The 21,891-nt window shown below is 55.9% G+C and overlaps 1 protein-coding gene across 3 annotated transcripts; it reads right to left on the reverse strand.

The window, feature by feature from the left end:
* Positions 1-1,015: 1,015 nt before the first annotated feature.
* On the reverse strand, positions 1,016-20,900 carry IFRD2 (interferon related developmental regulator 2). 3 transcript variants are annotated; one of them, XM_048856081.2, is made up of 12 exons: positions 20,687-20,900; positions 11,678-11,794; positions 11,142-11,226; positions 10,226-10,350; positions 9,388-9,545; positions 7,744-7,794; positions 6,429-6,610; positions 5,898-6,003; positions 5,234-5,371; positions 4,373-4,501; positions 4,050-4,145; positions 1,016-3,216 (listed from the first exon to the last, which is right to left on the reverse strand). In XM_048856081.2, exons 1-12 carry the CDS (start codon positions 20,730-20,732, stop codon positions 3,136-3,138), a joined length of 1,314 nt encoding a protein of 437 aa, XP_048712038.1. In that variant the 5' UTR covers positions 20,733-20,900; the 3' UTR covers positions 1,016-3,135. The 3 variants fall into 3 exon arrangements, with proteins under 3 accessions (XP_048712038.1, XP_074986736.1, XP_048712037.1); XM_075130635.1 differs by lacking the exon at positions 20,687-20,900 and adding an exon at positions 18,390-18,462; XM_048856080.2 differs by lacking the exon at positions 20,687-20,900 and adding an exon at positions 12,145-12,332.
* Positions 20,901-21,891: the final 991 nt, after the last annotated feature.

The raw sequence follows: 21,891 nt of genomic DNA on the forward strand, positions 1-21,891 counted from the left end.
TTCCCCTCCTTACCCTTAACTCATGGTTTGCAACCTATTTATCATTGTGGGCAGCATATGCAGCCCACATGATGTTACCTGGGCCGCAGGTTGAGAACCACAGTGCCCACCCCCCAAACCTCTTTGCCCAGCACCCCCTCCACAGAGTGGGGCCAGGAGCAGAGCCCCGGGTGCAGGGTTAGGTGGCAGGGGCCCAGGGCCCTGCAGTGCCAGGCCAGGCAGCAGCCCCAATCCTGCCGGGCAGTAGGGCAGCCGCAACCCAACACAACCTGGACCCTGCTGTGCAAGCCAGGCAGGCAGCTGGGACCCCAAACTGACCCCCTCAGGCTGGGCAGCTGGGACCCTGCCGCACAGGCCACATGCAGCCCATGTTGAGAACCACTGCCTCAACCCCTGGAAGTATTTAATAATGGCCTTGGTTGATTCTCCATCCCTTGCAATGTTCAGATCAAGCCAGGGTGTTTTCCTAGCAGCTCTGCTCTGGGGATTAGAGGGGCAGGGCTCAGGCCTGTGTTTCACAAACGGTCGGACTGGATGGAACCCAGGAGACAAAGCAGTAGAGAGCTCCTCGCTGGCTTCCCCCAGTGGCAAGGGGCAGCTGCCACAGCACAGGTGCAAGAGGCAGGGAAGCTGGAATGCTGCCTCTTGCTCCCTTTGCAAGGGAGGATGGTTCTGTGGCCGAGGCTGCCATGGGGACACCGGCCCAGCCTGCCATGGGGACACCGGCCCAGCATGCATGGCAGGGGGCTAGGAAAGTACAAGGGTCCCATCCTGCACTGCCAGACGCAGACAGGAGGAGGGAATGCCTGGCTCCTGCATGGGGGAGGCAGCCCTGCTGCAGGCAGAGCATGTCCTCAGGAGCTGCAGAGATGGCCCTAGGGCACACCCCTGCCCTGAACAGCCCATCCCAACCCAGCAGGCCCACCCACATCCAAAGCCCTGATCGCCTCTCCCTGCCCTCCCCAGCAGCGGGTGCTGCCCTGCACTTACCGCTTTTGAAATCAGACTAGGCAGCCAAGACATTTGCCTTTTAATGATCTCCGCTAATCACCCTGTTATAAAACCACTCCAGCAATCCATTCGAGGGAAGCCCTGTAGGATAGGGTGAACACCCCAGTGGCCCAGGTGAGCACCCCATAGCAAAGTCCCCATCCCTCCATGATACAGAGCACAAGCTGGGCCATGCTACTGCCCTGTCCCACCTCGCTCTGCCCCTGCTGCCTTTCTCCTCCCCCTCTGGCATGGTTTCTTTGTGCGTCCCCCCCAAACTATGGCAGAGCCCAGCCCCGCAGAGCAGCGGCGAGAAGTTGATGTGATCTTCATAGCCAGAGAGCACCTGGACCAGCTTTGTGCTGTCAGAGGGAGACCATAAGGAAGGCCTCAACCCCAGGCAGGGAGCCACCTTCAAAGAACTCCAGGGGAGATGCTTCCTAGCAAGGGGTGGCTGGCCCCATTCCCACAGCTCTGGGCAGAGGCTAGTGGGAGCGGGAGGGGACCCAACCCCAACAGGCAGGTAACAAGGCTCAGAAGAAAGTGAAATTGCAGCCTTCAGAGGGGCAATTTTTCATCCGGGAGGGCAGAGGGAGTGTGGTTCCTAGCCTTTTACCCCCCTCCTGCAAGCACCTGCCAAGCAAGGCAAGAGGGGGCACTACAGAAACAGGGGGCCCTCCCCTCCCAGCACACGCTGTAGGGTCACGCTAAGCCTGCCTGTGTTTTCTTTGGGGGGGGGGGGGTCGGAGTGAGGGGGAGAGGAAGAATCACTTCCAAAGGGGATTTTTAAAGAGACAATGCCCAGTTAAAGCGAGCACAGTTCCCAGCCCTGCAGTGCCTCATTGAGCCTTTACAAGGCTTGCCCCGCCCCCACTGCAGCCCTTTGCTCCCTCAGCATGGTGCGTTTCACCTTTCCCACCAGCTCAGTTTCTCTCAGCTTTGGGGTGGGGGGCAGACAGGTCTGGGGCTAGTCCAGGCACTACACTCCATTAGTTACTATTAGACTGCGTCAGACCTGGCTTACTCGGGGTGAGATCTGTGTGAGGGGGACAGAGCTGGGGGTGGGGGGGGTAGGGGGCGGCTGTGCTGGTAGCCCGCTCCAGTGCTCAGTTCTAGGCTCTGCCTTCATCACCCACAATCCCACCCTCGTCTCTAGCAGCCAGGGGCCCAGGGCCCTGAGCAGGCTGCTGCTCGCTCCAAGATCTCCAGCTTCTTCCTGGAGGGGGTGGGGGAATCTCATCTCCCCCTCACTGGTCACACTAGGGACTGCATCAACCCCTCTTGGCAAGCGATCGATCCCCACTTCACACTCTGACCTTCCCTGCACCCTGCTATGGGAGATGAACCCCAAGACCCCACCCCACAAAAAACGAGCATCTGAGGGGAGCAGCAGCTCCTCAGCAGTGACCCTACCCCCATGGGGCCCTGTTAGTTCCATCCTGACACTGGTTGGGGATTTCTCTCAAACCAGTGGCTGCTGATGGCCCACGGCCCCTTGGGCACATCCTGAGCCATGCTCAGGACTCCTGGAAGGGCGGGGGAAGAGCTGGTTGGCCTGTGCACATGGGAGGGGCCCAATGCAAGCATGTATGTATTGGGGAGGGCAGGGCGAACAGCCCCTGCAGTAATGCCACACCCTCAGCATTTCAAAAGCCACTTCAATTGCCAATTCCCACTTCACCCAGCCAAGGCAAACAGCTCCCACAGCAGGGGAGAGAACAAGACACTCACCTGAAAATCCACCTCCCCCCTTCCCTGGTGCCTCCAGCCTGCGCACTGATTCACAGCATTTCCATGGGACAGCACCTGGATGGCCCAACGCGCTCGCAGGAGCGGGGGGTGGCCAGAGGAGGCTAAAATCACCAGCTAAAAGTGGGGGGCTTCCCCCCCACCCAAACCTCACTTACATTTTTTTGGTTAAAAAAATAAAACTGGCCCATGGCCGTCTCGCTGGGATCCACCAGCCACGCCATTTAAATACAAGTCTGTACATATCTAAAAGCCCCCGCGGCTAGGGGTGAGGGGCATGGCAGGAGCTGATGAACTGGGAGGGCCGCCCCACCCCGCAGCTCCTCCCCTGTGTCACAGTGGTCAGGGTCTGCAGTCCGTGGGTTGTACAGGAGGCGGCGGAGAGAGCGGCCTCTGTCATAGGACATCGGCTCGCTTATCGCGCACGCGGCTCCTGGCTTTCGTCCGGGCTTTGAAGGCGGCCGAGTTATACAGGTGCTGGGGGTGAGAGGAGAGGGAACAGTCAGCTGGAGGGGGAGGGACAGGACTACCAGGTTGTGCCATTAGGGCCCATCTACCCACCCTGGCTGGCCCCAGAGCACAAAGCAGGGTTGCTCACGGGCAGCTCTGCTGGTACCCTCCACATCCCCAGCCATGGGGCTCCCAGACCTTCCCTGGGGAGATTACTCAGCCAACGCTGGGGGCTTCTTCCTGGTATTCCACCTATTATCCCTCTACATCCCTGCACGGGGCACTCCACCAGATCCTCCCCCCTCCAGCCGGTGAAATCAGAGGGGGGCCAGCCCCTCACCAGAGAAGAAAGCAGCTGCTTGAGCCAAGTGGGGTTCTGTCTCACTGGCTGGGGGAGCCCAGTGCTTTGGCCACCAGCCTGGAGGTGTGCGGGCCTAGTTCCGTGTTAACCGAGCTCCTGGGACTGGACCCACAATCCCAACAAGCCCTGGGATCCTGGCCCCAGGTGGTAAGGGAACTCCTGGTTCTGGACCCCAAAGGCTTGTGGGGAGAGCTCTGCCTGGAATGGGGAGCTGTCCCCTCTGCTCTCCCCAGCCTGGCCGCAGGAGCCAGTGATGGGCTTTAGCAGGGCCGGAAGAGTCCTCCCCAGCCATCACAGCTACCTGCAGCCTTCTCCAGCCCTTCCCTGGTGCCTCCCCACTAGGCTCAGTGACCCCCTCAAGGAGGGCTGCGGGTGAGGTGGAAGGGAAGCAAACCAGGGCTCTGCCCAGCACCTCCTGGGACACAGGCAGCACCGCAGGGGGCGCTGGGGCCAGGCAGAAAGGGACCACAGGCCTGGCTCGAGTTGCCGAGCGACTTACCTTCTCGAAGCGGGAGATCTTACTGGCTTTGATAGCTGCAGCATCCAGCACCAGTGGAGGCCCCAGGTCAAAGATCTCGCGCAGCAGCTCATTGTTCTAAGGGCAACATGAGATGAGACCTGTTGGTGTGCCCCCCAGCCTTCATAGGGAGGGGGCAGCTGCTTCCCCACACACCCAGCACCAGCAACGAGCTTCCCGCTACACACGGCCACCTGGGGCAAGCCAAGCACCTGTTCAGGAGACGCTCCCCCTTACCTGGGAGGGTCTCTGATCCCACCTCCCCCCAGCCAGACCTTCTCAGCATCCTGCCCCCAGTTCAGTACCTGTAGGTGATGCCTGACCCCGGAGCCCAGCACCTCCTTGAAGGCGTTGTATGTTCTCCTCCTGACCCAGCTGTCCACGTACATGCACTCCAGGCCAAACTTGATGGTCTCCTCATGGCACTCGCCGTTCTGGGGGCAGGGAGGTGGCATTAGTGACTCGCCAGGCAGCCCAGGAGAGCACGAGCCCCGCCCCATCCGACATGCATCCACGGAGCATGGGGAAAGAGCCGCCCCTACCAGGGAATGCCACTGGACAAAGCAGGGCCCATGAGCCCAGCAGCTCCCAGCTTAATGACTCACCCACAGTGCGCTGGCATAAGCCAGCTGGCAGTTCTCCTCAGACGCACAGGCCCCTGTGCCCTGCGGAAGACACTCGCCTTGGGCCAGCTGTGATGCCAACATAGCTGCCAGCCACTTACTATTTCATAATTCCTGGAGACTGGCTGGTGGCGGCCATCCCAACCCCTTGGCATTCTAATACACGCTCAGCCCTGCAACCTGAGTGGGTCACACACTGGGCACTGCTGGACTGAGACACTCGAAGTCCTTAGTGACTGAGCCCTTTGCAGGCTACACCTCCTGCCCCACTGGGGCAGGGTAACTGGTCTGGAGTCACCTCAAGATGGCATGATTCCACCCCCAGAGAGATCCCAGCGAGGTGCCAGCTGGGACATGCAGTCAGGGCTGGGGCAGTAACAGGCTGAAGGGGCCTAGAGCTTTGTATCCCAACAGAGAACCCTGCCAAGCAGCCTGTTAGCAGGACCCAGGCTGGCCTCTGCCATGGGCATGCCCGGTTCTAGCGCCCACACTCCCCTCCCCGTCAGTGAGGCTTCTCTAGGGCTGGCAGGGATTAGCGAGCACCTCGATGAAGTGCAGCACATCGCGGAAGATAGAGCGCTGCTTGCGTCTGTCCGTCTTGGCCCGGTACTTGTTGCTGTCGGTGGCCAGGGCTTTGAGATTGGTGCACAGCAGGTCCATGTCCTCATAGAAGAACTCCTCCTGTGTGGGAGGGAACGAGGTTGGGGAGGTGATGAGCAGCCTGCTTGGAATTCACCCCACAGCTGGAAGCCTGGCAGAGAACAGGGATTAGCCATGGCTGGAGTGCTAGGCGGGGGTTAACCTGGAGCCTAGCTAGGGTTTCTCTGGATAGGGGCAGCTGGGCTGGGAGGGCTCTCTAGTGGGGGAGCAGGTCCTACTGCCAGTCTTCCCAATGGACACCACCAACTGAACACATAACCAGCCCGTGCCCCTGGGCATCCCTTGCCAGTGATGTGGATCATGGCAGCAGGGGACAGAACAGGGACCCTGCCAGGAGCATAGGGAAAGGAAACAGCAAGAGGTGAGAGCAAGCCAGCCCCTTTACAGCAGGGGCCCTGGGCAGGCTTCGAGACAGCCAGCCTCCTCTGCTCCTCGCTACTGCAGCACGGAGCTGGCCACCAACTCGAGGCAGACACACCACAGCTGAGGGTTCGCGCCCCACGTAGCACTGAGCCTGTCTGAGCCCCAGCAGCACCCTGAGACGTACCTCCAGCTCATGGGCCAGCTCGAAGAGCAGCGCGATGGTCTCGCCCGCCACAATCCGCAGGTGGACGTTGTCGCTGGACAGCAGCAGCGGCAGCTTGAGCAGGTGACTGCAGGAGGAGAGCCAGGGAATCAAGGCTGAGCCAGCACCAGATACGCTGCGCTCGCCTGGGCATCTCAGAGGGCAATGGGCAGCCAGGGGAGACCCTCCTGGGCCTTGCTCAGGCAGGAGGGCGTGGAGACAGAGCAGGGGAGCCGGCCTGCCACACTTCCTATGGAGAGCAGCTAGCACACTCCTGTGCTACTTGCCAGCCACAATGGGGACTGACCTGGCCAGTGCTGGAGTCTGGGCTAGCTCCCACCCCATACAATGGATGGGATACTTCTCCGATCAGTCAGCCCCAGAGTCCAACCCCCTGCCACCCAGCTGGTGCAACAGGACATGCATTGCCCTCTGAACCCTTGTCATGAAAGGGTCAAATGGCAGCTCACTCCCTGCTCACATCTAGCTCCTTAGCACTGTCAAGTCACTCACTTGTCCAGGATCTTCTTGATCTGGGAGCTGGGGCAGATGGTAAGGAGCAGGGACCAGGACTGGAGGGAGTTGCAGTGCAAAGTTTGAAGCAGGGGGCTGTGGTGGGTGGGGACAGAGCTGCCCTCCTCCAGGCAGGAAGTGCCAAAGATGCCCTCCAGGCACGTGAGACAGGAAACCAGATCCTAGGGCAGGAGAGAGTGTGAGCGCACCAGGGAGTTACACAGCCAGGGGAATCGGAGGGCAGGAATGAGCCCCAGCAGCCTCTGATGAGAGCACGTCAACCAGGTCAACACATTTGGGGTCTGCCCATAAGAATGGTCCTACTGGGTCAGACCAAAGGTCCATCTAGCCCAGTATCCTGTCTTCCGATAGTGGTCAGTTGCCAGGTGCCCCAGAGGGAATGAACAGAACAGGTAATCATCAAGTGATCCATCTCCTGTTGCCCATTCCCAGCTTCTGGCAAACAGAGGCTAGGGACACCATTTCTGCCCATCCTGGCTAATAGCAGAACCTATCCTCCATGATTTTATCTAGTTCTCTTTTGAACCCGGTTATGGTCTTGGCCTTCGCAACATCCTCTGGCAAGGAGTTCCACAGGTTGACTGTGTGTTGACTGCCCAACCCAGAAGCAGCCTGTTATCCAGAGAAGCTCCAGGTTCTGTGCCAGAGGAACTCCCTGTCATGAGCTGCTGGGGGTGGGGGTGTCTCTTGGTGCTTCCACATTGCCCTGGTCATGGATGAAGAACCAGCCGCAGAGACTGGCTGCCTGGGGATACTGGCAGTAGCTGGAGGTGCAAGGACGTGTAGAAGAGGGCTGAAGACTCCCGGATCCTATGCGACATGGCAGCCAGTTCCCTGGGTCCCTCCCACGGGTGGGTCTGATCATGAGGGGCAGGACTCTGCTCTCCTCTGAACAGCTGCTCTGGTAACAGCATGAGGATCACAGCCCCTCCCACACTGGAGGGGAACATCCCATCATCCAACTAGGCAGAGCCAGGTGGGACCAAACAAGCCAAGGGCACAGCTAGTGACTAGTGAACTGGACAGTTCCAGGGCAGGGACAGCAGCCAGGCAGGACCCCCAGGCTGGTACGATAGCACTGCAGACGAGGAGGGTTAAGACCACCTTCTCTGAAGCAGCCATGTGATGAGCAGTAGCAACTGCTGCACCCCGCGAGATGGTGGCAGTGGTGGTTCGGTGCATCTGGCTCTGGGGTGGGAAAGGAAGGGGACACCAGACCCTACTGGGGCTGAGCAGCCTTCCCTAGCTTTTCCATTTAAAGCACCCGTTGGGTGCTAGCCCGCGGCATAGTTACCTCCACATCCGCAGCAGCAATGTAGCAGCACATGCCCAGGGCCGTGGCACACTAGACAGGAAGAGGAACGGGTTATGGAAGTAATGCAGGGCCAATCCCTACCCCTAGATCCCAGTGCCTAATTCCTTCCAAGCCACTCCTCTGGAAAAATCCTCCAGCGCCACGAGCTAACACAGGTGCCTTTGCTCTAAGACTATGCTTGGGCGCCTCCCCTCCTGTGGGAAATGGCCAGGAAGCCCTCTGTTCATACTGGGGATTGTGCTGGCTGATCTGGCCTGCTCCTGGCCTCCATGGCTCTTTGTGTGCCCCACACTGGCAGGAAGCAGGGGGCACAGAGCAGAAGCAGACTGTGTTGGGGTGATTTCCTGCTGGTGGCCAGCCTAGGAGCTCTCTCTGCACAATGCAGGCACAAGGCAGGGCAAGCTGCCCTCATGCTGCCTGCCAGTGTTACGCCACCTGTGCCCTGCAGGGACCTGTCTATGGGCAAGACAGTGGTACAGTCTCCCAGGCCCAGTCAATCCCTGGCCTCTGAGCATGGCAGGGAGTAGGCCGAGTGGGGCAGTCGGGTTGCGTGATCCCATAGGGCCCGGGAAACTGGGCTCACACTGAACTGCTCTAAGTCAGTAAGGTCGAGGCTGTTCTCCTTGTGGGAGCACACAAGCAGCACTGCTCAAAGTGGGGGGTGCCACCTCGAAGGGTCGGGGAGAAGCTATGAGTATTACAGCCCAGCTAGGGAGCCCTGGATCTTCAGTCCAAGCTGGAGAGACTTTGTTTAGCAGTGGCAGCTCCCGGTTCATTCCCTGGTGCTGGCTAAGAGGGTGGCTGTTACACCAGTACGTTCCAAAGCCGCACCCCATGGCACATGACGCTAAGGATTCAGCGCTGCCAATGTGGTCAGGAGCCTTGGCACCCCGTGACCGGGGCAAGCTGCAGTCTGATTCCTAGCAGAGCAGGGGTTGGGGTGCTGCCCTGCTGGCCTGAGGGACTGTGCACACGGGGGCTCAGGAGGGAGGCCTCCTGTCTCTGCATCCCTGGGGCTGGTCCGCCTGCTTGGATTCCTCTAGCCCCTGTCCATGGATCCAGGCGGGTTGGACAGAGGGGAAGGTCAGGCCTCCACTTCTCAGTTCTGGAGAGTACCCTCCCACGCCCTGGATCACGGAGCCAGCCTTGCAGATGAGACCACCGACAGAGCAGAGATGGGAAGAGAACGAGGATTCAGGGGAGAGAGGACCCTGTCCCAGCCTGTCCCCTGACATAGTATTGAGTCTGGTCCATTCTCCAAGGGGCCAGGTCTGCAGGCTCAGCATGAGCAAGTCCAAAAGCAGGTTGGCCCAGCCAGGACTGGCACTCAACCTTTCTCAGAGCCACATCTCCCCATCACACCCACAGCTGAATTCCTCCCTGTAGAAGCTGGAACTGGTGGAAAGTGAATGCTGAGTTCCACAGCCACTGGTCAGTTTCACACATTCTGTGATGATAACCCAGCCACAGTCCTGCTACAAGCCTAGAGCTAACCCGAGACAGACCCAGGTGCAAGGGAGACCCAGCTCCACACAGCTCTCTTTAAAGCACATTAGCGCTACTCTCTGCTCTGCGCCCCTGGAACCCAGCTGGGCTCCTGTGTCCTGGAGACTTGCTACTTACGCTCTGGCGAGCGATGGGGCTGGCCGAGGAGTCAGTCAGGATGCTGATGAGGAGGGGCTTCAGGCTGCGGAAAACCTCCTCCCCCTCGGGGCCCGAGCCCATCTGAAGGCACAGTAGTGTGAGAACGCTAGCAGCTAGAGACTGCTCCTCCCCTTTACCTGCATGGCAGGAGAAGAGAACTTCCATCAGCCTCAAGATCTTCTCCCTTCCTCTACTTGGGAGGCTGCCTCAAGCGCCAGAGCAGAACAGGGCACGTGCATGCAACCAAGGAACACGCAGCGAGGTGCATCGACACCCCTCAGCTGCTGGATGGAGGCAAATGTCCAATGCAGGCAGAGCAGAACTTTGCTCAGCACTTCGGGCTGGTGTCCTGAGACTGGAGGGGGGCTCTCAGCCAAGCTGATTTATTTGGTAGAGTTGAGGTTTTCAACCTGCCCAGAGAAGAGTGAAGAAACTGGCGCTCCCACTGTAGAAGCTGAAGGCAGAGTTAGTTCCTGCATTCACTATACTGCATTAGGGGCTAGCCCTGCCAGGACAGAGCCCTGGCAGGCAAGAAAAAAAAGATTTGCAAAAGGGGTTTGCAAAGGTTTAGTTTCAAGACACTGCATGTTCTGTTGGTCGTCCCCCTTGGGTGTCTCTGCTCCTGCTACTTACCCCGCCCCCCTGCAGCTGATGGTCTGCGGGCGTTCCTGCTATGATCTGCTGAGGTCAGGAGAAGATCTAGGCTGCAGATAAAGACTGGTTTCACGCCAAGGGGCCGGATCTGCAGGGAAGATGGTAGCCCCTTGCCCCGCTACGGAGGGCCTTCCCAGGGCTGGAAGGGCAGGGGTAGCCTTACCTTTCTTCAGGCACTTCTCCAAGGAGTCTGTGAGCGTGAGCCTGCGTTCCAGCAAGAAGTCAAAGAGTGTCTTGGAGGAGAAAGCCAGCCGCAAGCTCTCCAGGGCTACCTGTCGGGTCCTGGTGCTGGAAAAGATACCCTGAGCTAGACATTGAGAGGGAGGTGGGGACCTGAAAAAGCTGGCAAGGGCCACCCCAGCCACTCATCACCTAGATCAGCTTCCTTGTAGGCAGGCAGGCTCAGCAGGGGGAGGGGAGGAAAGAGAGGGAAGACATTCTGGGGCCAGTCCCAAAGGGCTTACAAAGCTCCCAAGCCAGGGAAGCCCTGAGAAAAGGGTGAGTCACCATCCCAATGGGTTCTTCTCAACAGGGGGTGCAGAGCACACCCCTTCCAAGGCCAGCTTACCCTTCTTGAGGGAGGTGCCCAGCCCAGCAGGGCTGCGGAGCAAAGGGGGTGCTAGCTATGACGACACGCTTCTAAGGGTTGCTCCACAGGGGAGTCCTGTCCAGTCTGGCCTCGCTGCAGCTGGAGCAGGAACAGAAGTACTTTCCCTGGAGCTGTGCAGGATGAGATCCCAGGGGAGCTGCCTTTGTACCCTATCTGCCATGGCTCCCATCAAGTTGCAGATGCCTCCCAGACTAGTTTTCCCTCTCCCAGCTGGACAGAGCAAAGCTGGGGATGAAATCCAGACACGCTCTTAAAGCTCTTCCCTGTCTGGCTGAGCCCACTGGCATGTGCTGCACTTACTAGGAGCAAAGGGCTCCTGGCACCTACGGACACCCATAGCAGGGAGAGAGGAGGCGAGAGCTCCCAGGACAGCTGCAGCACACTGAACGCCTGTGCTTTCCCCGAGGAAGGGCCAGTGCTGAGAAGTGGGAGGAAGCCTTGGCATGGGCCATCCCCATCCCCATCTCACCTCTTGTCTGTCACGTTGTCAATGCACTCCTTCAGTCTGTCTTCCACCTCCTCCTGCTGGGCCTGCTCGTCCACAGCATCGCTCCCTGCAAGCAACAGCCAGAGTCAAATGCCGAGCAGCCAGATGGACCCATTCTTCCCACCTCAGGCCCCAGTGCCAACCCCCACATCCGGTCCCAGGAAGGAGAGTAGCAGCTGTGCCACCTGGCCCTGTGCTTCGTACACCTGATCAGAACCACTGACCCTGCAGGGCCGACCTGGAGGCAGCTCCATGGTCAGCTAGAGTGACTGGGCCTGGGACAAGCCCTCGCACGCCATCAGTTAAAGTCCTTTACAAAACCGAGGCCTGGAATTTCTTAGCCTGCCCCTGATTTTTATGGGCCCAGAGGGAGGGAGGGGAAAAAAAAAATGCTGGGGAGAAGGGAGGTTCTGGTGAGACACAGAGCGCTCTGTTGCTATGTGCTTGGTTTGCTCCTGCCTGGCTGCAGGTTCTAGCCAGCCCTTCTCCACCTGTCACGCCCCCTGCCTCTCACTCACCGGTGCCCTCCTCAGCGACGCTGGTGCTCTCACTGGTGCTGCTGTAGTGACTCAGTACTTCACTGGCTGCCTCATCATCGCTGGCCTGGGACTCTGCCTTGGCGCTGCTCCGAGCTCCTGGGGAACCAGAAGGGGAGGGGGCTGGGGTTAGGTCGACAGGGGCAGCCTCCAGAGAGAGCAAAGCCCCACACTCCACTCCTGGGGAGCCTCGCTTGCCCCTTTAATCACCTTCCTACTCTGCCCCAGCAACTGTAAGAAATATAATCCTCCTCCTTCAGGGTCTGCCATCACTGAGCTAGCTGGCCCAGCTTCCTGTAGCTGCCAGTAGCTTAAGGTGTACAAAGGCAGACTGAACTTGCCCACATAACATGCCAGGGAAGCTTGCAAAAGGGAGATCTAGTCAATTCCCCCTCCACTCCCCTGGATCTCCCATATTCCCCATCCTCTGCCCATTAAGCCTCACTCACGAGTCATCCAACTCAGGCTGCCAGCTCCGCCAGGCAGGGACCTAGCTGTATGCCTACAAACCACCATGCCTCCCAACAGGCTGTGCGGGCGCCACATGCCTGTAGCCAGCTGTACTGTGACTCGGGGTGCTAACTAGATCCCCACTGGTGACGAGTCTGCCCCGAGGGCTGGGTTCAGCGACTCACACGCCTTGCTACTATTGCCACAAGCACTGATGGGGACAGGAATATCAGATTGCACCATATGTAGCCTGCAAATAAGGAAGCAGCAAGTGTCTACGCAGATAGCAAGGGAGGATATTGGCAAATTAGCAACCCCAGTTTAGACATGCCCTGCTGATAAAGAAGGGAGACCTGGAGCCTCTGATAATCAGCACCATATGGAAAGGAGACAAGGCACAGGAGATGAGAGAGAAAGGAGCCAAGACTGGCCACAAGACAGCTTTACAGAATCATAGAATTTCAGGGTTCGAAGGGACCTCAGGAGGTCATCTAGTCCAACCCCCTGCTCAAAGAAGGACCAATCCCCAACTAAATCATCCCAGCCAGGGCTTTGTCAAGCCTGACCTTAAAAACCTCAAAGGAACGAGATTCTACCACCTCCCTAGGTAACACACTCTAGTGCTTCATCACCCTCCTAGTGAAAAAGTTTTTCCTAATATCCAACCTAAACCTCTCCCACTGCAACTTGAGACCATTACTCCTTGTTCTGTCATCTGCTACCACTGAGAACAGTCTAGATCCATCCTCTCTGGAACCCCCTTTCAGGTAGTTGAAGGCTATCAAATCCCCCCTCATTCTTCTCTTCTGCAGACTAAATAATCCGAGTTCCCTCAGTCTCTCCTCATAAGTCATGTGTTCCAGTCCCCCAATCATTTTTGTTGCCCTCCGCTGGACACTTTCCAATTTGTCCACATCCTTCTTGTAGGGTGAGGCCCAAAACTGGACACAGTACTCCAGATGAGGCCTCACCAGTGTCGAACAGAGAACGACAATCACGTCCCTCCATCTGCTAGCAATGCTCCTACATATACAGCCCGAAATGTCGTTAGCCTTCTTGGCAACAAGGGCACACTGTTGACTCATATCCAGCTTCTCGTCCACTGTAACCCCTAGGTCCTTTTCTGCAGAACTGCTGCTTAGCCATTCGGTCCCTAGTCTGTAGCGGTGCATGGGATTCTTCCGTCCTAAGTGCAGGACCCTGCACCTGTCCTTGTTGAATCTCAGATTTTTTTTGGCCCAATCCTCTAATTTGTCTAGGGCCTTCTGTATCCGATCCCTACCCTCCAGCTTATCTACCACTCCTGTCAGTTTAGTGTCATCTGCAAACTTGCTGAGGGTGCAAGTCCACGCCATCCTCCAGATCATTAATGAAGATATTGAACAAAACCAGCCCCAGGACCGACCCTTGGGGAACTCTGCTTGATACCGGCTGCCAACTAGACATGGAACCATTGATCACCACCTGTTGAGCCCGACGATCTAGCCAGTTTTCTATCCATCTTATTGTCCATTCATCCAGCCCATACTACTTTAACTTGCTGGCAAGAATACTGTGGGAAACTGTATCAAAAGCTTTGCTAAAGTCAAGGAATAACACATCCACTGCTTTCCCCTCACCCACAGAGCCAGTTATCTCGTCATAGAAGGCAATTAGATTAGTCAGGCATGACTTGCTGTTGGTGAATCCATGCTGACTGTTCCGGATCATTTTCCTCTCTTCTAAGTGCTTCAAAATTGATTTCTTGAGGACCTGCTCCATGATTTTTCCAGGGACCGAGGTGAGGCTGACTGGCCTGTAGTTCCCTGGATCCTCCTCTCTCCCTTTTTTAAAGATGGGCACTACATTAGCCTTTCTCCATTTGTCCGGGACCTCCCCCGATCGCCATGAGTTTTCAAAGATAATGGCCAATGGCTCTGCAATCACATCCGCCAACTCCTTTAGCACTCTCAGATGCAGCACGTCCAGCCCCATGGACTTGTGCTCATCCAGCTTTTCTAATTAGTCCCAAACCACTTCTTTCTCCACAGAGGGATGGTCACCTCCTTCCCATACTGTGCTGCCCAGTGCAGTAGTCTGGGAGCGGACCTTGTTCATGAAGACAGAGGCCAAAAACAGCACTGAGTACATTAGCTTTTTCCACATCCTCTGTCACTAGGTTGCCTCCCTCATTCAGTAAGGGGCCCACACTTCCCTTGACTTTCTTCTTGTTGCTAACATACCTGAAGAAACCCTTCTTGTTACTCTTAACATCTCTCGCTAGCTGCAACTCCAAGTGTGATTTGGCCTTCCTGATTTCACTCCTGCATGCCCGAGCAATATTTTTATACTCCTCCCTGGTCATTTGTCCAATCTTCCATTTCTTGTAAGCTGCTTTTTTGTGTTTAAGATCAGCAAAGATTTCACTGATAAGCTAAGCTGGTCGCCTGCCATATTTACTATTCTTTCTATACATCAGGATGGTTTGTTCCTGTAACCGCAATAAGGATTCTTTAAAATACAGCCAGCTCCCCTGGACTCCTTTCTCCCTCATGTCATTCTCCCAGGGGATCCTGCCCATCAGTTCCCTTGGTATGTGGCTATTAAGAGTTCAGTCCATCCCAATCTTCCCAGTCCAATCCATCTTCCCCCTTTTTGGCTTTGATTGCAAGTTCCTTGGGGCAGGGCCCATTCATGGTTTGTGGAGCACCAAGCACACTGACTACACGCTGAAGTTAGCTCATGAACAACAAGCAGCACCAGTTACTCTGCATGCCAAGCACAAGCAACAGGCCAGCAGGATCACGAATGGCTGAGCTGACCCAGAGCAGCCTCTGAGCACGAGGGGGAGGGATGCCAGTGCGAGAGGCAGCAGGAGTGTTGATGGAGCCGGGTGCTGAAGGCCAGGGAAGTCCAGGATTAAGTGCCCACACCTGGCCTTCCTCTCTGCCTGTGAGGCGGCATGCAGCCATTGAATCGGTGCTCCCCACGCAGGGTTGTGTCCTGGAGGAGTCGGCTAGGCAGCTTGGGTTGCAGCCGGCCCTGGGGCATGACAGCACCAGAGACCGGGTGCTTTGGAGAAGGGGTGCATGCAGTTTCGATGGGGGAACTCAGCGACACACTGGGCAGCAACAGGAACCCAGCAGCTGCCGTGGAGAGATAAGTGTCTTAATCACGTAAGCTCACAGAGCCAACTGTCCTCCCTCACACCCCACGGGAGGGAGTGGTGAAGAGTGCAAGCCATACTGGCCAAAGACACGGACCCTACAGAAAGCTGGACATCAGAGCGAGGATGCTCCAGGGGCTAAACCAGCTGGAGACGTCACAGGTAGCCTCCAAATGCATCTCTTCCTGAAACAGCTGCGATCTCTGAAAGCCCAGTCCAGTGCAGACTGAACTAGCCTCAGTATTCCCCCAAGGGCAATCTGGATCCACCCCCCTTCAGACTGCCCCATTGCCCCTCCCCACTTGAGGCCTGGCTTGGGGGAGGGGGGACATTGCTCACAGCTGGGAACTTTGTCAAAACAGAAACAATTTAATGCCACTTTCAGTGTTAAACCAGCCAGCGCCAGCTCAGCACACAGCTGCCTGCTCTTTAAAGCCCAGCACTTCAGAAGAAGCTGGAAGGAGGCCAGGCAGAGAACACTGCGTGAAGGGTTTGCCTGCACCCCTCCCCCCATACGCAGGTCAGTGGTGGTACCCGTGACTGCACTTTGGGATCACTGGGAGAAGCAGCACTATACACATATTAAAGGGTAGTTTGGAGGAACCCTTCTGGAGAACTGCATGGAGTGAGCCTTTAACCCAAGCGGGCACCCATAGTGGGGGCGTGGCACATCCACAGACTGCATCGGGTGGCACCCTCCCAGCAAGGCCAGAGGCACACAGGCCCTGGAAACTGTGTGCTGATGCAGCACAAAAATGCTGAGCTGAGTGGTAAACAGAGTCAGGCTCACCTTACATAACTCCACACAGAAGCGGACAAGCTTTGTGGGAAGAGAGCCAAGGGCTCTGCTGCTATAACCAGAACAAAACAGCACCACATTAAGTTACAGCGACCCAACTAAGCACTGCCAAAAGAGGTCAGAGGTAGAGCAGAGGGGTGCTGGAGTTGGGGGGGGAGGGGGAGATGCCTGGATTGGGGTGCAGGAGAGAGAAGGGGAACAGGGACTGGGGCACAGGGCTGAGGCAGAAGGATGCTAGGGAAGGGGAACTGGGACAAACCTTTGGGTTTTATTTTTAGCCTCTTTGCTAAGGCACAAGGATTAAGACCAGAAGGCAGCTGGTATATCGAATCCTATTCATCACAGCAAGCAGAGCGCCAGGGACATGTTTCTGAAGGGTTAATGTTCTTCAGGCTCCATGCCTGCTGTGAGAACAGCGTGGCACTGAATGCCTGAGCCGGATTGGCAGAGAGATGAAAGTGTAATGCTGAGCACACAGCCTGCCCTCTCAGAGATCCCTCCCCCTGGAGCTTGCCAGCAGGGTGCCGCACAATGCAGTGGCCAGGGGGAAAAGCAGCAGTTTGGGATCTTTGGGAAGCCGAGTCAGCAAGTCCCTCACAACAGGGCACGTGGGGGTTATGGGCCTTTCAAACCTAACGGAGATACAAAACCTGTCCCGAGCCCCCTGGGCAGGTGAGAGACATGCGGAGCAGGATGGGGCTCAGATCCGCTCCCAAGAACAGCCCACCCCATGCAACCTTCTACATGGAGCTCTGCAGAGCACACTGGCGAACTTTTACATGCTCAGCTAGTTGCTGTTGTGGTTAAGTGCCTGCAATTTGCCACTCATGCCAATGCCAAGTAGCAGTACAGGGAGCTCTGTCAGGCGAGCAATAAAGACAGCTCTGTATTGTCTAATGATACACCCTGACACATGGCAAGGCTCACCCCACTTCTCAGCATCTATCTCTCACACCTCCCAAGCAGGGGAGGAAGAGAGAAGCCCCCTTTGCAACCCCCCTCTTTCACCACAGCCAGGCGTGCATGGACCCACCTTCTATTAACAGATTTGCATTCTGAGATCCTCAGAAGGAAGTCTCTGTAAAATGGCTTCTAGCCAAATGGCCACCAGCCACACCAAGATGGGGCTGCCTGAGCAGAGTCCAGAAACAGCCCATTCCTAGCAGCACAGGCAAAGGGTGCCCTGCTGTGGATTTCAGCAAAACCAGCCCCCAGATCTTATCCTGCACCCTCATCTTTTGCATTGCTCTCTGGATATTAGATTTAACCCTTTGGCTAATAAGTGCCTAGAAAATTACTCCAGCCCTGGTTAATAGCCTTTGTTTACACATTGCAAACATTTAAAACCATGTTATATCCATCTTAGAGAATACCACGTTCAAATCCAGCTTTGGTAGGGGAGTGTCTCACATCTCTGTTGAGCACAGTTGCTTAAACTGGTTGTTTGGAGAGTGCCATGCACATCCAGGTGCTACCGCAACCTAAAGAATAACCTGCACCATAGGCAGGGGCTTTCCGTGGTTTGGGATAGATCCACATCAGCCAGACCTTCCAGGTGATCCTACAATGCCCAGGACACCAAACAAGTGTTTGCACAGCACTGGCTTCCAAGTCTGTAAGCAAACAGCAGTCTGGCACAATTGCAGCTGCGTGTATTTGGAGTACTGCAAACAGCTGCATGCGTGAAAGTGCACTCATCCAACACACCTGCAGAAGAGACATGCTCGGCATGCCTCTCTTACAGCTGTGAAGAATGGAAAGTTCCAGGCTGGGTCAGGGACACCGCAGTGTAAAATATATCCCACTTAGTGAAGTTGTTCCCTTTGCAATAACCTTGCTGAAGATTCCCCCATAACGCCAACTATGACGTGGTCCGCAAAGAACAGAAACAGGGCTAGCAATGCATTCCCCAGCAGTCACTGAACTGCAGACTGACAGTAACAGCTTCCGTGATTTGTCCACTCAAACATTTGTCTCTAAGTGAGAAGTTTTACTACTGCATTTTACGGATATTGAAAAAATACATCCAGGTATGTCTGCTCCCTCCTCTGGACCTCACAGCATGTCCTGTCTTCAGTGCCTTCCCAATGCTAAGCTAGCTACCTGAGGCAGAAACAGGCTACTTTCGCATGGCATACAGCATAAATCTCATTGTGGGCAGTTCACTAGCAGCAAAGAACATGAAATGGAGAGGAGATGGAGTACAGGATTTCAGAGGAAATGCACGCACAGAAATAGCAGAACAAGTGTGGGTTGCAAAAGAGCTACAGCTTTGTATAACAACCGCGACAAATTCCCACCTGGAAGCTCTTCCTGTTTGCACCCAGGTATCAGAAGACTCCAGTAGCTAGCAAGCATAAGCTAGGTAACAGACACATTGCTTCCTTTTAGTTCAGACATAGGCTGACAGAACGTACCCTACTTTTAGTATCCTTTCATGCAAGAATGCTGCTTAGGAACAAGATTAAGAGTGAACTGGAAAGTGAAAATGGAGATAGATAAAACAGAAATGTGCCTTTCAAAGAGGGATTTCAGCATAGAAATAAGATTTAAAAAGACACTGTCAACTTGAAAAAAAGTCACATTCCTGTCAACTTTTTTGTTAACCGATTATATAGTTACAAACACAAAAGATGCAGAGAAAGGCTTTTTTGTTTGTGTTACTAAAATGCCTAGCGCAACGGGACTTGGTCCGTGACTGATCTCTAAGACGCTACCATAACCCAAATAATATGACTAAAAATGAAATGAGAAAGAATAAATTCTCTATTTACCACAGTGTACTTTGCGCATTTGACGGCACTAGTCAGTTTCTGTTTCCCATATATAATCAGTTTCTCCCCTGCTGAAAAGGCCTTGAACAGAAGCAGCAAGCTGAGCAAATTAACCATTCCATTTTTTAAAAGAGAGGAAATTAGACAAAAGCGTAGGCATTACTATCTAAAGAAGACTATCAGAAACTGGGATTTTAAGTTAGTTTCAAAAATTCAAGGTAATCCTTTAAATGTTTTAAATCTTAAATGTTAAATCTGGAACATCCTCCTGTTCTTCCCAGTTTAAGACGCATGAAGCCAGAGCCACTTTAAGTCCCACACAACCATGGATATATTCTGGGCCTTCTCTACTGAATCCAGAACTTCCGTAGGAGTCTAATTTTTTTCCTCCTGTGCTGAAATCTTCCCCCCCTCTAAGCTTTGTTAGTGGGAGCACATGGGACATATCTCCACTTACTTCAATTTTCCCCCTTGTTGTTCACCTTTAAAACTAGATTCAGTTCCCAAACTTTTTTTTTTTTTTTTTTAAATACACATTTGAGGGCTCCATTTTGGCAGAAAGTATGTACCTAATTTGGGAGAAGGAAGCAGATCCCAGCTGCCCCCATCTTTAATAGGAGGTGCTGTTTGCCAACTACACTTCTAGGTGCTTTGATTACAGCGGAACATGCACGCTGGAATCTGTAGTCTTCACAGACTGAAAAGCAATATTGAAGATGATCCTGAGCTGCCCTGATTTCGCAGGCATACCACTGCCCCCAAATTTAATCTTAAAAGTCCAAAAGCATTATTTTGCTGTTGGATTTATATTTTTAGTACTTCGTCAAAGTTTGAGCACCCTGTAAATGTATCATTCAATTAAACATTTTTAAACAGATGCCCTGACCAAGTATCACCACAAGGGGACAGTCAATGCACAAAACAGCAACAGAACTGCACACAGAATGAAGTGTATTTGCACCTGCTGTTTCAATTCACAGGTCCCTAAATGACTAGGAAAGGCAAGATTTGTTCAGCTAAGGAGAGTTCAGTCAACCACAATGAGAGGAAGGATGGACAGGGTCTAGCGGACAGGGTGCTAGTGAGAGATTTGGGAGACCTAGGTTCAAGTTGCTGTTCCTCCACAGATTCCATGTCAGTCATTTAAGCCATATCACCGCTACAGGAACTAGTAATGTCAATGCAGGTTGCAGTGAAGAGAAGTGGATTTCCCCTATGCTGTAGTAACTCCACCTCCCTGAGAGATGGAAGCATTCTTTTGTTAACCTAGCCGTGTCTACACTGGGGGGTTTAGGTTGGCACAGCTGGATTTTTCACACCCCTGTGCACCATAACTACATCGACCTCAGTTTTAGGTGTAAACCAGACCACAGTCTCCGTACATTGAGGATAACGGCATTTTATTCTGGAAGCACCTACAAGTCCCAGGCACAGACCAAGCCCTCCCTGTGACAGGCGCTGCACAAACACAGACTGAAATGACAGCCCCTGCCCCAAAGTGCTTCCCCCATTCCCAGTCACCCCACCCTCAGGCTGAGCAGTGAGTTCGGTAAGACCACGTGCAGCCCAGGCCAGAACTACGGCCGGGAGTGGGGTCATGGGAGGGGGAGGGCAGCAGCCTATAGATCTGTTTGAGGGGAGTGTACAGAAGGCCACGCAGCCCTGCCTGGAAAGGCCTAAGGCAGGAGCTGGCAGAGCCTGAGCGCGTCCCACCCAGCCTGCCCCTCCCTACAAGGTAACCCGGCCGGCCGGCTCCACCCCTGGGCACCCCCTCTCCTGCCACCTCCACCCCACAGCCACCCCCCACCCCTACGGTGACTCACCGCGGCCGCCCCTCCGGGTCGCGTGCGCCCGGCGGGAGCGGGGCATGGCGGGCAGGGCCGGGCCGGGCGCTCTCAGGGGGCGGTGCGGGGCCGGGCGCGCTCTGCGGGCTCGGGGTGGCCGGGGCCGGTCGCTGCCTGAGGGGGGAACCACGCGGCAGCCGCCGGCGCCACCATCTTCCCTCACTCGCGGGCAGGACAGGACAGGACAGGACGGGGCAGGGCAGGGCCCGCCCGCCGCCACCGCCGCGCTGCCCCCTGGGAGGCGCAGTCCGCGAGGGGTGGAGTCGCCACGGCCCTCGCGCTTTGTGACAGGCTCTCGGGACTACGAGGCCCATGATGCTCCGCGCCTGGGGCAACCGCTGCCTGGGGCACGGACTACAAGTCCCGCAGACGCCGCGCGCCGGCCGGAGCTGTGTTAACCCTTCCGCTACGGGCGGCCCTCCTGGGGCGCGTTTCACGTGGCAGCCCTTGGGGAGATGCGAAGTCAAGTGCAGATGCCCATGACTGGGGCTGCGTGGGCCGGGGGTCCGGCCTGGGAAGAGCTGGGACAGCAGCAAAGAAAGTGCTCTGATCTTTGTGGGACAGATCTGGGGGGCCGGCTAACATCGAAATGTGCATCCCCAAGCCCTGCCCCAGCATCCCAGGGAGGGCTGAATTAATTCTCCTGTGGGTCTGGGGCAATTAAATTTTGTGGGGCTCCTGGGGGTTTGGAGTGCGGGAGTGGGCTCAGGGCTGGGGCCGGGGATTGGGGTGGAGCCCCAGCTGGGGCCAGGGATGGGCTTGGAGGTTGGGGTGCAGGCTCTGGGTGGGAGTTTGGGTGCAGGAGGGGGCTCAGGGCTGGGTCAGGGGTTTGGGTGCAGGTGGAGGTGCGGGGTCTGGGAGGGAGTTTGGGTGAAGGAGGAGGCTCTGGGATGGGGTAGGGGGTGCAGGCTCAGGCCTGGAGGTGGCTACCTCTGGCAGCTCCTGGTCAGCAGGGCTAAGGCAGGATCCCTGGCTCCATGCCGCTCTGCTCCCCGAGGTGACTGGCATGCCCAGCTCCTTGGCGGAAGGGCCAGGCAGGCCTGTCTGTGCGGTGCACGCTGCCCGTGTCCACAGGTGCTGCTCCAGCAGCTCCCATTGGCTGCGGTTCCCACCCAGTGGGAGCTGTGGAGCTGGCACAGGGGGTGGGGGCAGCGTGCAGAGATTCCCTGAATGCCCCTTGCCTA

Source organism: Caretta caretta, chromosome 7 (assembly GCF_965140235.1).
Source record: "Caretta caretta isolate rCarCar2 chromosome 7, rCarCar1.hap1, whole genome shotgun sequence".
Taxonomy (NCBI): domain Eukaryota; kingdom Metazoa; phylum Chordata; order Testudines; family Cheloniidae; genus Caretta; species Caretta caretta.